This window comes from Lepidochelys kempii, chromosome 5 (genome assembly GCF_965140265.1).
Source record: "Lepidochelys kempii isolate rLepKem1 chromosome 5, rLepKem1.hap2, whole genome shotgun sequence".
Taxonomy (NCBI): Eukaryota; Metazoa; Chordata; order Testudines; family Cheloniidae; genus Lepidochelys; species Lepidochelys kempii.
In genome coordinates, this window is record NC_133260.1 from 129,333,812 (window position 1) to 129,349,420 (window position 15,609).

Consider the following 15,609-nt stretch of genomic DNA (forward strand, 5'->3'; position numbering starts at 1 on the left):
GCGGGGCGGTGAGGTCATACATGACGCAACATTCACGGAAGTGGGCCCCGGCGGGGTACGGTGGCCAGCGGGGCGGGTTCGGGTGTTGTTGTTCCGAGGAGCAGGCAGTAGCCGAAGCCGGCCCGGCTCCCCCATTAACCCGGCGGGACCATGTCGCTGCTGCAGTCGGCCTGGGACTTCCTGGCGGGGCCCGGCTCCCTAGGGGCCGCCAGCCGCGACCACAACGACTTCGTGGGGCAGACGGTGGAGCTGGGGGACATGAAGCTGCGGATCAAGAGGGTCATCGCCGAAGGTGAGGGGGGCAGGGTCGCCGCCCCTGGGCCGGGCCCTCCTGCGGGGCAGGTGCCAGGCGCTGCACATCCCCCCCACGCCCTCCCCGGCCAGCGCCGGCGCCGGGCGCTGCACATCCCCCGCCCCCCCCGGCCGGCGCCGCACCCCGGCGCCGGGTTCGGTGGGGTTAGTCTTACAGAGGCGCAAACAGCGACATAAGCGATCCGCTCTGTACACAGCATTGCTAGAGACTGCGCTGAACCCCTCACTAGTCCGTGCAAGGTGATAGAGCCGTGACTCCCCCTCACAAATAACCCGTCTTTTCCCTTCCTCTTCCAGAATGAAGGCTGGCTCCCTTTCCAAGTTTTGCCTTTGGCATATTGCTGTTCATAGTTTCTCTTTCCTACCTCCCCACATCAGCAGGAGTGGGATATACCCTTAGATTTGTGGGACCGGGATGAAATGTGGCGGTATCTTTTCTGATTTGAAGCTGTGGTGTGGGCCCTTAACTGATTGCTAGTGGTCTGGAGAATTATCTGGTCACAAGATGCTGGCTTCCTTTACTTCCATATGGTTGCTAAAATATGTTAAATGCTTCTTTGACATTTCATTTCTATAAAAGTATTTGCTGTTGTGGTACCAGGGATGTTATGTTTTGCAAATGGGCTGAGAGGTGGTCTGCAGGGTCTTGAGAGAGACAGATCTAATAGGAGGAATAGATGTAAAGAAGTGGTTCACAATATGAAAACGTTTGAGACCCTGACCTGGAGAAATGAGCGTGTTGCTTTTGGTGCAAACTATTTTAGCTGCTCGATATCTAATCTGCAAGTGTGTAGCTTAACTTTTTTACACAGTAGAAGTATTCTAAAATATTTATTAAATCTAGTGGTGTAATCAGGAATGGAAAGAAATATTCACACTTGCACATCTAACAAAAAATTGCACCAAGGCTATAAACTAGAGTGTTCGGTACCTTATTACTTGTTAAGCTGTTCAGTGCAAAAAAGGTATACGAATGTTACTAATTTTAAACATTCAAGTCAGGATATATGATTTGGTTCTAGGAGTTAACTTGTCTACAATGCACACATACGACTCATTATTGCTGTTGCATATATTTGTGCAGTTTTCATTGGAAATTGTAGGTGCATATCTGAGGCTGAAATGTACCTGTTTTATTTAAAAAATTTACATCGAACACTATAATGTTCTATAAATGTAGTGTGGAGGAGGTAAGATATCTCAGAGAAAGTTCTGAAGGATAAAAATTGTAATGTTAATATCATATAAACTTTCATGTTGTTTTCTTTGTTGGAAGAAAGTAAAATGTTAATCTGTCTTCTAACTTCATGATATATTTTTAATCTGCTGGGTGAGTTTATGCAGGTTGCTGCTGCTGATAGTGTGTATTACAGTAATGCCCAGAAGCCCCATTTGAGGAATAACCTTCACGGTGAAAAAATTCCTAAATTATAAGTTTGCACTGTTATAATTGTCTTTGTAGTAGAAAGTCGCAGCTTTCCAAGGTGACTGTTTTAGTTGTGTGTGCAAGTATATATAGAATAATTTCCAATAGCTGAAAGTTGTCTTCCTCCACCATCTTATTACTCAAATTGGCAAATTTGATCTTCTAATTTTCAAATCCCTTTTGGCCTTAGCCCAAAAATGGAAAATACAGTGGAAAAGAGAATTTTTTGAGGTAGTGATGATGAGTATCTGAAAACCAGGCTAAAGTGTAAACTCCAATTCAACCTTGAGTAAATCTTTGCTGCTACTTGTCAAGCAGTGTTGTCATGATTATTTGTCAGAGTGCAACATAAATATGTTCAGTGAGCCCTCACTGTACATCAAACTATCAAGTTGTGGTGGCTGGTATGTACAATTTTAATTGGGGATAAACTCATCGGTTTTCAGGGAACAATACAGGAGAATTAAAGGAAGAAAGACGCTTGCAAGAGAACACACAAATGGCCATACATGGTCAAAACAAAGGTCCGTCTAGCCTGGTATCTTGTCTTCCGACAGTGGCCAATGCCAGGTGCTTCTGAGGGAATGAACCGAACAGGTAATCATCAGTGGATCCATCCCCTGTCGCCCATTCCCAGCTTCTGACAAACAGAGGCTAGGGACACCATCCCTGCCCATCCTGCTAATAGCCATTGATTGACCTGTCCTCCTTGAACTTATCTGGTTCTTTTTTGAACCCTGTTCTAGTTGTGGCCTTCACAACATCCTCTGGCAAAGAGTTCCACAGGTTGACTGTGCGTTGTGTGAAGAAATACTTCCTTTTGTTTGTTTTTTAAACTTGCTACCTATTAATTTTATTTGGTGACCCCTAATTCTTGTGTTATGAGAAATAATAAACAACATTCCTTATCTACTTTCTCCACACCAGTCGTTATTTTATAGACCTCAATAATATCTCCCCTTAGCCGTCTCTTTTCCAAGCTGAAAAGTCTCAGTCTTATCAATCTCTCCTCATACGGAAGCCATTCCATACCTCTAAAAATTTTTGGTGCCCTTTTCTGAACCTTTTCCAATTCCAATGTATCTTTTTTGAGATGGGGTGACCACATCTGCACACAGTATTCAAGATGTGCGCATACCATGGATTTATATAGAGGCAATATGATATTTTCTGTCTTATTATCTACCCCTTTCCTAAGGATTCCCAACATTCTGTTCACTTTTTTGACTGCCGCTGCACACTGAGTGGATATTTTCAGGGAACTATCCACAATGACTCCAAGATCTCTCTCTTGAGTGGTAAGAGTTAATTTAGACCCCATCATTTTATATGTATAGTTTTTAAGGGTAGACCTGCCTTAAGTGGGCTTCAAAAAGAGGTCTGCCTCTGAGTTGCTTTTAATTCCAAAATTATTTTAGGAAACTCTTACTTGGTCTTTTCTAAACTTGTCCAAGAGCCAACTGGCTGCCAACACATCCCAGAAGACATTTGCCCTTTCTTTGCAGAGTGCACAGATTTCTGCTGTGTAAAGTATTGTTGTAAAGTATACTCTCTTGTAAATGCTTTGATGGCTGTAAGCATTTTCCTCCTCCTGCTGTTACCACACTTAAATCAGGAATTATTTTCTGTCCTTTGAACTTTCTCCTGTTTCATTGCCTAAAGCAGGATTGATCTCAGCTCTGAGATTGTGTTTAAGAGGCCTCCTGGTAAGAACAAACATAACTGTGGTCAATTAGCTTTCTCTTCAGTACTTACAAATAAGGTTCCTGACTTTATTTTTTTAACCAAGTTATCTTATCTTGTACTATTCCCTTTTGAGACTCCTAACATCTAAGTGCCCCCTGCCTGCATTTGATTTTTACATCACCGATCACCAGGCTAACTTTGTTGAGTGGCAGTTAGGTTACGTAGTTTTTTGTTAGAGTTTATGGTTCCCTCTGTTTGCATTAAGTAGGAATTGAGAGCACTAAGTACCTTGTAGAAAGGGCTGAGAACCTTTGAAGGACTGGGCCCCATATTTTCCATTTTGCCATTTGGATAGCTTACTTTAAATAATGATGATTTTAAGCCTAAATGTGAGACTTGAGTATATGGGAAAGCCTGGGAAACAAGCAGGGAGAACTGGCAGTCCTGGCACAGTCAAGGAATTATGATGTGATTGGAATAACTTGGTGGGATAACTCACATGACTGGAGTACTGTCATGGATGGCTATAAACTGTTCAGGAAGGACAGGCAGGGCAGAAGAGGTGGAGGAGTTGCACTGTATGTAAGGGAGCAGTATGACTGCTCAGAGCACCGGCATTAAACTGCAGAAAAACCTGAGTGTCTCTGGATTAAGTTTAGAAGTGTGAGGAACAAGGGTGATGTCATGGTGGGAGTCTGCTATAGACCACCGGACCAGGGGGATGAGGTGGACGAGGCTTTCTTTTGGCTTCTCACAGAAGTTACTAGATCGCAGGCCCTGGTTCTCACGGGAAACTTGAATCACCCTGATATCTGCTGGGAGAGCAATACAGCGGTGCACAGACAATCCAGGAAGTTTTTGGAAATGTAGCGGGCAATTTCCTGGTGCAAGTGCTGGAGGAACCAACTAGGGGCAGAGCTCTTCTGGACCTGCTGCCCACAAACCGGGAAGAATTCGTAGGGGAAGCGAAAGTGGATGGGAACCTGGGAGGCAGTGACCGTGAGATGGTCGAGTTCAGGATCCTGACAGAAGGAGGAAAGGAAAGCAGCAGAATACGGACCCTGGACTTCAGAAAAGCAGACTTTGACTCTCTCATGGGCAGGATCTCCTGGGAGTATAACATGAGGGGGAAAGAAGTCCAGGAGAGCTGGCTGTATTTTAAAGAATCCTTATTGAGGTTACAGGGACAAACCATCCCAATGTGTAGAAGGAATAGTAAATATGGCAGGCGACCAGCTTGGCTTAACAGTGAAATCCTTGCTGATCTTAAACACAAAAAAGAAGCTTACAAGAAGTGGAAGATTGGACAAATGACCAGGGAAGAGTATAAAAATATTGCTCGGGCATGCAGGAGTGAAATCAGGAAGGCCAAATCACACCTGGAGTTGCAGCTAGCAAGAGATGTCAAGAGTAACAAGAAGGGTTTCTTCAGGTATGTTGGCAACAAGAAGAAAGTCAAGGAAAGTGTGGGCCCCTTACTGAATGAGGGAGACAACCTAGTGACAGAGGATGTGGAAAAAGCTGAAGTACTCGATGCTTTTTTTGCCTCTGTCTTCACGAACAAGGTCAGCTCCCAGACTACAGCACTGGGCAGCACAGCATGTGGAGGAGGTGACCAGCCCTCTGTGAAGGAAGAAGTGGTTCTGGACTATTTAGAAAAGCTGGTCGAGCACAAGTCCATGGGGCCGGATGCGTTGCATCCGAGAGTGCTAAAGGAGTTGGCGGATGTGATTGCAGAGCCATTGGCCATTATCTTTGAAAACTCATGGCGATCGGGGGAAGTCCCAGACGACTGGAAAAAGGCTAATGTAGTGCCCATCTTTAAAAAAGGAAGGAGGAGGATCTTGGGAACTACAGGCCAGTGAGCCTCACCTCAGTCCCTGGAAAAATCATGGAGCAAGTCCTCAAGGAATCAATTCTGAAGCACTTAGATGAGAGGAAAGTGATCAGGAACAGTCAGCATGGATTCACCAAGGGCAAGTCATGCCTGACTAATCTAATTGCCTTCTATGATGAGATAACTGGCTTTGTGGATGAGGGGAAAGCCGTGGACGTGTTGTTCCTTGACTTTAGCAAAGCTTTTGACACTGTCTCCCACAGTATTCTTGCCAGCAAGTTAAAGAAGTATGGGCTGGATGAATGGACTATAAGGTAGATAGAAAGCTGGCTAGATTGTCGGGTTGAACGGGTAGTGATCAATGGCTCCATGTCTAGTTGGCAGCCGGTATCAAGTGGAGTGCCCCAAGGGTCAGTCCTCGGGCCGGTTTTGTTCAATATCTTCATAAATGATCTGGAGGATGGTGTGGATTGCACCCTCAGCAAGTTTGCAGATGACACTAAACTGGGAGGAGAGGTAGATACGCTGGAGGGTAGGGATAGGATACAGAGGGCCCTAGACAAATTGGAGGATTGGGCCAAAAGAAATCTGATGAGGTTCAACAAGGACAAATGCAGAGTCCTGCACTTAGGACAGAAGAATCCCATGCTACAGACTAGGGACCGAATGGCTCAGCAGCAGTTCTGCAGAAGAGGACCTAGGGGTTACAGTGGATGAGAAGCTGGATATGAGTCAACAGTGTGCCCTTGTTGCCAAGAAGGCCAATGGCATTTTGGGATGTATATGTAAGGGAATTGCCAGCAGGTCGAGGGACGTGATCGTTTTCCTCTATGCGACATTGGTGAGGCCTCATCTGGAGTACTGTGTCCAGTTTTGGGCCCCACACTACAAGAAGGATGTGGAAAAACTGGAAAGAGCCCAGCGGCGGGCAATAAAAATGATTAGGGGCCTGGAACACATGACTTATGAGGAGAGGCTGAGGGAACTGGGATTGTTTAGTCTGCGGAAGAGAAGAATGAGGGGGGATTTGATAGCTGCTTTCAACTACCTGAAAGGGGGTTCCAAAGAGGATGGCTCTAGACTGTTCTCAGTGGTAGCAGATGACAGAACAAGGAGTAATGGTCTCAAGTTGCAGTGGGGGAGGTTTAGGTTGGATAGTAGGAAAAACTTTTTCACTAGGAGGCTGGTGAAACACTGGAATGCATTACCTAGGGAGGTGGTAGAATCTCCTTCCTTAGATATTTTTAAGGTCGGGCTTGACAAAGCCGTGGCTGGGGTGATTTAGTTGGGGATTGGTCCTGCTTTGAGCAGGGGGTTGGACTAGATGACCTCCTGAGGTCCCTTCCAACCCTGATATTCTATGATTCTGTAGCAATTCCTTAGCTTATCCACCAGATCCTGAAGCTGACCACTTCATTCTACCAAGCTGGACACGTTTCAAGTCCATTTGAATAACTCTGAAATTAATCCGCATGTTTCATTATTTCTACTACTATTATTATGGACCAGGACACCGTTGTGTTAGATGCTATACAATCTCAGAACAAAAAACAAACTTAAAAAAGCCCCAGTCCCTGCTCCAAATACCTTGCTGTCTAAGTATAAGACAACAGATCGACTTTTTCTTTGACCTCCCCATCTATCAATAAAAACTGTTTCCTGGAAGAAGTCTGTACATTTTTTTCTACAGTAACAGCTCTGTGAATTCAGTCTTCATAAGTACTAGATACTAAATTGTTCAGAGCAGGAACAACTACGAATAAACCTTTACTGATTGTTTTCAGAATTTCTTCCACTGGTGCTGGCAACATTGAGGGTAAGAAATTATGAATATCCATAAATGTACACAAGATATAATTGATTCAGGTACCACTTATCTCTGAACCATGCGACTGTCCTGGATCTTTTTGCTGGAGAGCAGACTGCTGCACTTGTGTGGGCGTCCCACTGATGGTAATGGGGCTTGGAGTGGATGCCGCTATCTCACAAATACTTGCACATGGGAGGATGGGGGCCTTCTTTCTGTATTTAAAATGTGCTTTCTCTTTGCCCTGTTTCCTTTTGAACAAACTGTATTTCTGAAGGGGAAATTAACTATCCAGGGCAAAAAATGATACTCATTAGATAAAATGCTTTCAAATCCCAAAAAGACACTGAAAAAATTAGAGCTATTTTCCTAATCTTGCAGTAAATGTAGGTAGTGATGGTAATGATTATGGTTAATTGCAGTAGTGGCGTGAGGTCTCAGGAGGTCAAGGTACCATTTATTAGGCACTGTCCAAACATACAGTAAATGGCAGTTTCTGCTACTCTTAATAGCATATTCAAAAACAAAAAGGCAACAAAGTGATGTTTTTAGTGTTTCTTTAACTATATCCTAAAACATTTACAGACTGCATAGTTGTTCAAGTATTTGAATGTATTCAGCAGTAAGTTTGTGTGACAGCAGCTGACTTGCTTCCTTGTCAGAAAAACAATACAACAATTCAACTGTTCATAAATTATTTCAGGTCTTGTGATGACTAAATAAAAAATGGAAATATAACTATACACTAGCAACAGATTAAATACAGGCTTAATATGAGCCAAGTGAGCTAAAAACTGATAGTTCTCAACTGTTCCTTAGAGTTGAAAGAACAGAGTAGAACAAACGGCTCTTCTGTTGAAATTTTTGCAGATTCTTAATTTGTTAGATTGCTCAGAAAAATACCCTTAGAAGGAATTTTTTTTTATAGATCTAAAAATTACAGTTGGCAGGTTTATGATGTGTTTAACTCTGGTCAGTAGTCTATTTGAAAATATTCTGTTGCTGGTAGGTGAGATTTTTAAACTATTACTGAGTGAGATTAACCAGTAGAATATGTAATTAGCTGTTTTAACTGAAAAGGCTATTTATAAACCACTTTTGAGCCAGATATGTTTGTACAGCACCTAGCACAATGGGGTTCTGGTCCGAATGGGCTTCCTAGGTGCTACAATAATACAAATAGTAATATTTGAAATGAATTTTTATGCCAGAATTACTATTTTATTAAAACGGTTTTCCATCATGGGCAAATGGCCGATTGAGCAGTACTTACCTTAATACATTTGGAACGTTCAGGTTAAAATTGGCTCCACTGCTAATTTAAAAAAAAAAAAAAGTCTGGGAAGTACAGACTTTAATCTTTAAAGCTTCTATGTGAAATGAACAATGGCATTTTCAATGCAGGTTCACTTTCCATGAATTCTGTGAATGTTTTGTCTCAAGGAAAATGCTTGTATGGCAGCAAGGATACTCCTACTTTGTGTTAAATAGTCTTGCAAGATGTTAACAGATTGTGAATACCTCTCTTCATGGCCTGCTCATAGTGTACACTGCTCATGTGTTGGTGACGGTTAAAAGGAGTAATGTAACCTGGAAGGTCTAGATTCCCTTCAGCTCCACAAACATATAAAACAGATGCTTCTCATTAATGGTTGGCCTGGGGATAACCAGGGTGCTATGGTCTTTTGCCTAATAGTTTACAGTCTAGATTTTAACTTTAATGTAGCTTGTTTTGCGGACAGCCTTTCTGAGAGAGAGAGCTTCGTGATGACCATACTCACAGAACAAGCTGTCAATATGCTCTTCACTAAAATGACCACGTGATCTTTGGGTGCCTAACCTATCTGGTCTAGAGGCTTACTCCTGTGAAACCCTATTACTTGCTTTGCTTTTTCTAGCTCTATTCAGTGTGTGGGTAGCAAAGAGAAATATATTAGAACCCTGGTCTCTGAAGTACTGTTAGGTGGAGTATTTAAAGGAGTGGAGCAGAGACCAAGGCAGGGGAATAAATATATCTGGTCAGAGCTCAGACTGAGGGGAAACAGGAAATCTGTAGGACCATTTATTTTTTTTTTTCTTATTGGCAATACAATACTGCAGGAATGGGAGGGTGACAAAGAATAAAGGCATTTTTATGGTAGTGGAATCTGAGGCCCTGACTTCATGAAAATCTGAAAGGATTAGTACTATTCTAGAAAACCGTTTATAAACAGGGTTGTTTAGTTGCCAGTTTGGTTCCAAAAATGTGTTTATCCAGTACCCTCATGTTGTGGGCTGGGAAGGCTATGTTGTGAGGCATAACATTCCTGTACTTAGTTTGCTTTTCATGTAAAAAGAAATGCATGTAAACAAATGTCATGCATTTCAGCAAAAAGGGAGGTCAAGGAAGTTGAAATTTGGTGTGGACATTCCAGCATTGACTTTCAGATTTGAAGTCCCATTGAGGTCAGAGGGAGGTATTAGATATTCATCATTCTTGAAATCTGGCAGTTGCAGAATTACAGACTTAAAAGCCTAACTTTAGGTCCCTAGGTCTGATTATCTTGGTGTGTCTGGTGTATGGCATGAGCAGGTGCTGAGATAATAACTTAATAGACCTGTCACTTATTAGTAATACAGTATTGGGGGGTTTGAGTTACCATTGTGCCTCTGTGTAATGAGGGAGCAGAACATAGGAAATCTATAGGAGGGACTTGAGATGAGTTCTAGGAGTGGGTCCTTCTTTTTAGTTTGGCCAGCAAACACTGAATCATATGTAGATGGGAGAGCGCTCTCCTGTCGGCATAGAGCATCTTCACCAGATGCAACACAGCGGTGCAGAGCTGCGCCAGTATAGTGCTTCTAGTGTAGACCTGCCCATAGCTACCTCCTCTCATGGAGATGGGTTAACTATGACAACAGGAGACACTCTCCTGTTGGCGCAGTAGCATCTTCACTAAAGCGCCACAGAGGTACAGCTGCATTGCTGCAGCTTTTTAAGCGTAGATTGATCTGTTCTCCATTGGGTTCCCAATAGGCAGCTTACTGTGCCAATTTATGGTGTACATCCTATTCTCCAGTGAAAACTCTTGAAGTAGGATCAGTTATATGGTGTAAAAATATTCATAAAACAGGGTAGACTGATTTAAATCAATTTTCAATTGTGCATTTCTGCATTTACTTTATTTTCCTAAAGAAAGGATGATTCTTATTAGTTAGCAACCATTAAAACGTGTTGTTTGCAAATAAACAGAGCCTTTACGCTAAATGTGTTTGCTTCCTTTTTCTTACTAGGATACACTATATCTGTCTGGATACATTTATCTAAGAAGTTGCATAGTTTAACTCACATTTATTTAGAATATTAAGTGTTACATTTTTTATTGTGTTAAGAAATGTACCATTCACCATTTTCTATTTATTAGGTGATTAATTTTTTTTACTAGCAATTTGTATCAAGCTCTAGCTGGATTGAAATTTGAAATTCAGTTTAAAATACACAAGTGACATTTTAAATAAAACTGCCTTAAATGTGGTGGATACATAAACTTTCTTCCTTATCAAAACATGTTTTGCCTTTAAAACTGATTTTTTGTTTTTGTTTTTAATAAAACAAAGTATTACTTGTAGTAAATGAATTTAACTATGTCCTTTTGTCACTGCAACCTTCAGGACTTTAGCGCTTGTAGATCTTTTCTTCTCACACCTAGTTTTATTCCTAGATTGGAAGAGTAAAACAAACCTTCCTGATCTTTTTTTTTAATTCCTAATTGGTTTCTTAACTTTGGATGAAGTAGTCACTGAATTTTAAGTAGTTAAATGAAATGAAGAAAATATTTTCTCAGCCCTGGTCTACACTAGGACTTTAGGTCGAATTTAGCAGCGTTAAATCGATGTAAACCTGCACCCGTCCACACAATGAAGCCCTTTATTTCGACTTAAAGGGCTCTTAAAATCGATTTCCTTACTCCACCCCTGACAAGTGGATTAGCGCTTAAATCGACGTTGCTGGCTCGAATTTGGGGTACTGTGGACACAATTCGATGGTATTGTCCTCCCCGAGCTATCCCAGAGTGCTCCATTGTGACCACTCTGGACAGCACTCTCAACTCAGATGCACTGGCCAGGTAGACAGAAAAAGAACCGCGAACTTTTGAATCTCATTTCCTGTTTGGCCAGCGTGGCAAGCTGCAGGTGACCATGCAGAGCTCATCAGCACAGGTGACCATGATGGAGTCCCAGAATCGCAAAAGAGCTCCAGCATGGACCGAACGGGAGGTACGGGATCTGATCGCTGTTTGGGGAGAGGAATCTGTGCTATCAGAACTCCGTTCCAGTTTTTGAAATGCCAAAACCTTTGTGAAAATCTCCCAGGGCATGAAGGACAGAGGCCATAACAGGGACCCGAAGCAGTGCCGCATGAAACTGAAGGAGCTGAGGCAAGCCTACCAGAAAACCAGAGAGGCGAACGGCCGCTCCGGGTCAGAGCCCCAAACATGCCGCTTCTATGATGAGCTGCATGCCATTTTAGGGGGTTCAGCCACCACTACCCCAGCCGTGTTGTTTGACTCCTTCAGTGGAGATGGAGGCAATACGGAAGCAGGTTTTGGGGACGAAGAAGAAGATGAGGAGGAGGAGGTTGTAGATAGCTCACAGCAAGCAAGCGGAGAAACCGGTTTTCCCGACAGCCAGGAACTGTTTCTCACCCTGGACCTGGAGCCAGTACCCCCCGAACCCACCCAAGGCTGCCTCCTGGACCCAGCAGGCGGAGAAGAGACCTCTGGTGAGTGTACCTTTTAAAATACTATACATGGTTTAAAAGCAAGCATGTGAAAGGATTACTTTGCCCTGGCATTCGCGGTTCTCCTAGATGTAGTCCTAAAGTCTTTGCAAAAGGTTTCTGGGGAGGGCAGCCTTATTGCGTCCTTCATGGTAGGACACTTTACCACTCCAGGCCAGTAACACGTACTTGGGAATCATTGTAGAACAAAGCATTGCAGTGTATGTTTGCTGGCATTCAAACAGCATCCGTTCTTTATCTCTCTGTGTTATTCTCAGGAGAGTGAGATATAATTCATGGTCACCTGGTTGAAATAGAGTGCTTTTCTTCAGGGGACACTCAGAGGAGCCCATTCCTGCTGGGCTGTTTGCCTGTGGCTAAACAGAAATGTTCCCCGCTGTTAGCCACAGGGAGGGGGGAAGGTTGAGGGGGTAGTCACGTGGTGGGGGGAGGCAAAATGCGACCTTGTAACGAAAGCACATGTGCTATGTATGTAATGTTAACAGCAAGGTTTACCCTGAAAGAGTGTAGCCACTGTTTATAAAATGTGTCTTTTTAAATACCGCTGTCCCTTTTTTTTTCTCCACCAGCTGCATGTATTTCAATGATCACAGGATCTTCTCCTTCCCAGAGGCTAGTGAAGCTTAGAAAGAAAAAAAAAAAGCACTCGTGATGAAATGTTCTCTGAGCTTATGCTGTCCTCCCACACTGACAGAGCACAGACGAATGCATGGAGGCAAATAATGTCAGAGTGCAGGAAAGCACAAAATGACCGGGAGGAGAGGTGGCGGGCTGAAGAGAGGAGGTGGCGGGCTGAAGAGAGGAGGTGGCGGGCTGAAGACAGCGCTGAAGCTCAAATGTGGCGGCAGCGTGATGAGAGGAGGCAGGATTCAATGCTGAGGCTGCTGCAGGACCAAACCAGTATGCTCCAGTGTATGGTTGAGCTGCAGCAAAGGCAGCTGGAGCACAGACTGCCACTGCAGCCCCTCTGTAACCAACCGCCCTCCTCCCCAAGTTCCATAGCCTCCACGCCCAGACGCCCAAGAACGCGGTGGGGGGCCTCCGGCCAGCCAGCCACTCCACCACAGAGGATTGCCCAAAAAACAGAAGGCTGGCATTTAATAAATTTTAAAGTTGTAAACTTTTAAAGTGCTGTGCTTAAAGTGCTGTGTGGCATTTTCCTTCCCTCCTCCACTTCCCCTCCTGGGCTACCTTGTAGTCATCCCCCTATTTGTGTGATGAATGAATAAAGAATGCATGAATGTGAAGCAACAATGACTTTATTGCCTCTGCAAGCAATGATCCAAGGGAGGAGGAGAGGGTGGTTAGCTTATAGGGAAGTAGAGTGAACCAAGGGGCGGGGGGTTTCATCAAGGAGAAACAAACAGAACTTTCACACTGTAACCTGGCCAGTCATGAAACTGGTTTTCAAAGTTTCTCTGATGCATACCGCGCCCTCCTGTGCTCTTCTAACCGCCCTGGTGTCTGGCTGCACGTAACCAGCAGCCAGGCAATTTGCCTCAACCTCCCACCCCGCCATAAACGTCTCCCCCTTACTCTCACAGATATTGTGGAGCACACAGCAAGCAGTAATAACAGTGGGAATATTGGTTTCGCTGAGGTCTAAGCGAGTCAGTAAACTGCGCCAGCGCGCCTTTAAACATCCAAATGCACATTCTACCACCATTCTGCACTTGCTCAGCCTGTAGTTGAGCAGCTCCTGACTACTGTCCAGGCTGCCTGTGTACGGCTTCATGAGCCATGGCATTAAGGGGTAGGCTGGGTCCCCAAGGATAACTATAGGCATTTCAACACCCCCAACAGTTATTTTCTGGTCTGGGAATAAAGTCCCTTCCTGCAGCTTTTGAAAGAGACCAGAGTTCCTGAAAATGCGAGTGTCATGTACCTTTCCCGGCCATCCCACGTTGATGTTGGTGAAACGTCCCTTGTGATTCACCAGAGCTTGCAGCACTATTGAAAAGTACCCCTTGCGGTTTATGTACTCGGCGGCTTGGTGCTCTGGTGCTAAGATAGGGATATGGGTTCCGTCTACGGCCCCACCACAGTTAGGGAATCCCATTGCAGCAAAGCCATCCACTATGACCTGCACATTTCCCAGGGTCACTACCCTTGATATTAGCAGATCTTTGATTGCGTGGGTTACTTGCATCACAGCAGCCCCCACAGTAGATTTGCCCACTCCAAATTGATTCCCAACTGACCGGTAGCTGTCTGGTGTTGCAAGCTTCCACAGGGCTATCGGCACTCGCTTCTCAGCTGTGAGGGCTGCTCTCATCTTGGTATTCATGCGCTTCAGGGCAGGGGAAAGCAAGTCACAAAGTTCCATTGAAAGTGCCCTTACGCATGCGAAGGTTTCGCAGCCACTGGGAATCGTCCCAGACCCGCAACACTATGCGGTCCCACCAGTCTGTGCTTGTTTCCCGAGCCCAGAATCGGCGTTCCACAGCATGAACCTGCCCCATTAGCACCATGATGCATGCATTGGCAGGGCCCATGCTTTCAGAGAAATCTGTGTCCATGTCCTGATCACTCACGTGACCGCGCTGACATCGCCTCCTCACCCGGTATCGCTCTGCCAGGTTCTGGTGCTGCATATACTGCTGGATAATGCGTGTGGTGTTTAATGTGCTCCTAATTGCCAAAGTGAGCTGAGCGGCCTCCATGCTTGCCTTGGTATGGTGTCCACACAGAAAAAAGGCGCGGAACGATTGTCTGCCGTTGCTCTGACGGAGGGAGGGGCGACTGACGACACGGCTTACAGGGTTGGCTTCAGGGAGCTAAAATCAACAAAGGGGGTGTCTTTACATCAAGGAGTATTTCAGGCACTACTTCACGGAGGGTTCCAATAAGAAATGGTGCACCTAAGTTACCGTTCTTATTGGAACAAGGAGGTTAGCCTGGCCTCTGATTGATACATGGCTAGATTTACCTCGTAGCACCTTCTCTGTGAGTGACTGCAGTGTGACCTAGAGGAATGAGGCAAATGAGGAGGCAAATGAGTTCAAAACAAATCTGATCTATTTCTTGTTTTGATCCACTCCATCTATCTTTTACATCTTTGGCTGGCAGCAGACGGTGCAGAAGGACTGCATGCCATCCACATCTCATGGCTGCTCGGCAGAAGATGGTACAGTACGACTGCTAGCAATCCGTATCGCCTGCCTGCTCGCCATAAGACGGTTCAATAGGACTGACTGCAGGACTAAAGAGAATGACCTGGTCAAGTCACTCCAAATTTAGTCCCTGTGCACATGTCTGCCCAGGCGCTCTTGGCCGACGTGGCCAGGAGCACCTCGGACACGACGAGGACGACTACTAGTTGTATTGCACCGTCTGCTGCCAGAAGGCAATGGGTTGCTGCTACTGTGTAGCAAAGCCGTACCGCGTCTGCCAGCACCCAGGAGACATAGGGTGACGGTTACCTGAGCAGGCTCCATGCTTGCCGTGATATGGCGTCTGCACAGGTAACTCAGGAAAAAAGGCGCGAAACGATTGTCTGCCCTTGCTTTCACGGAGGGAGGGAGGGAACGGGGGCCTGACGATATGTACCCAGAACCACCCGCGACAATGTTTTAGCCCCATTAGGCATTGGGAATCTCAACCCAGAATTCCAATGGACAGCAGAGACTGCGGGAACTGTGGGATAGCTACCCACAGTGCAACGCTCCGGAAGTCGACTCTAGCCTCGGTACTGTGGAAGCGCTCCGCCGAGTTAATGCACTTAATGCACTTAGAGCATTTTCTGTGGGGACACACACACT

The 15,609-nt window shown here is 44.8% G+C and overlaps 1 protein-coding gene across 4 annotated transcripts in view; it reads left to right on the forward strand.

The window, feature by feature from the left end:
* Nucleotides 1–15,609, forward strand: part of GAK (cyclin G associated kinase) — a 149,838-nt gene continuing 134,229 nt past the window's right edge. For 3 of the 4 annotated variants that reach the window (XM_073345848.1, XM_073345849.1, XM_073345850.1), the window contains exon 1: nt 1–292. In XM_073345848.1, coding sequence (XP_073201949.1) covers nt 151–292 — 142 coding nt within the window. In that variant the 5' untranslated portion in view covers nt 1–150. Of the gene's footprint in view, nt 293–6,984; nt 7,078–15,609 lie in introns of those variants that run through there. The other variant, XM_073345851.1, reaches the window with a different exon arrangement.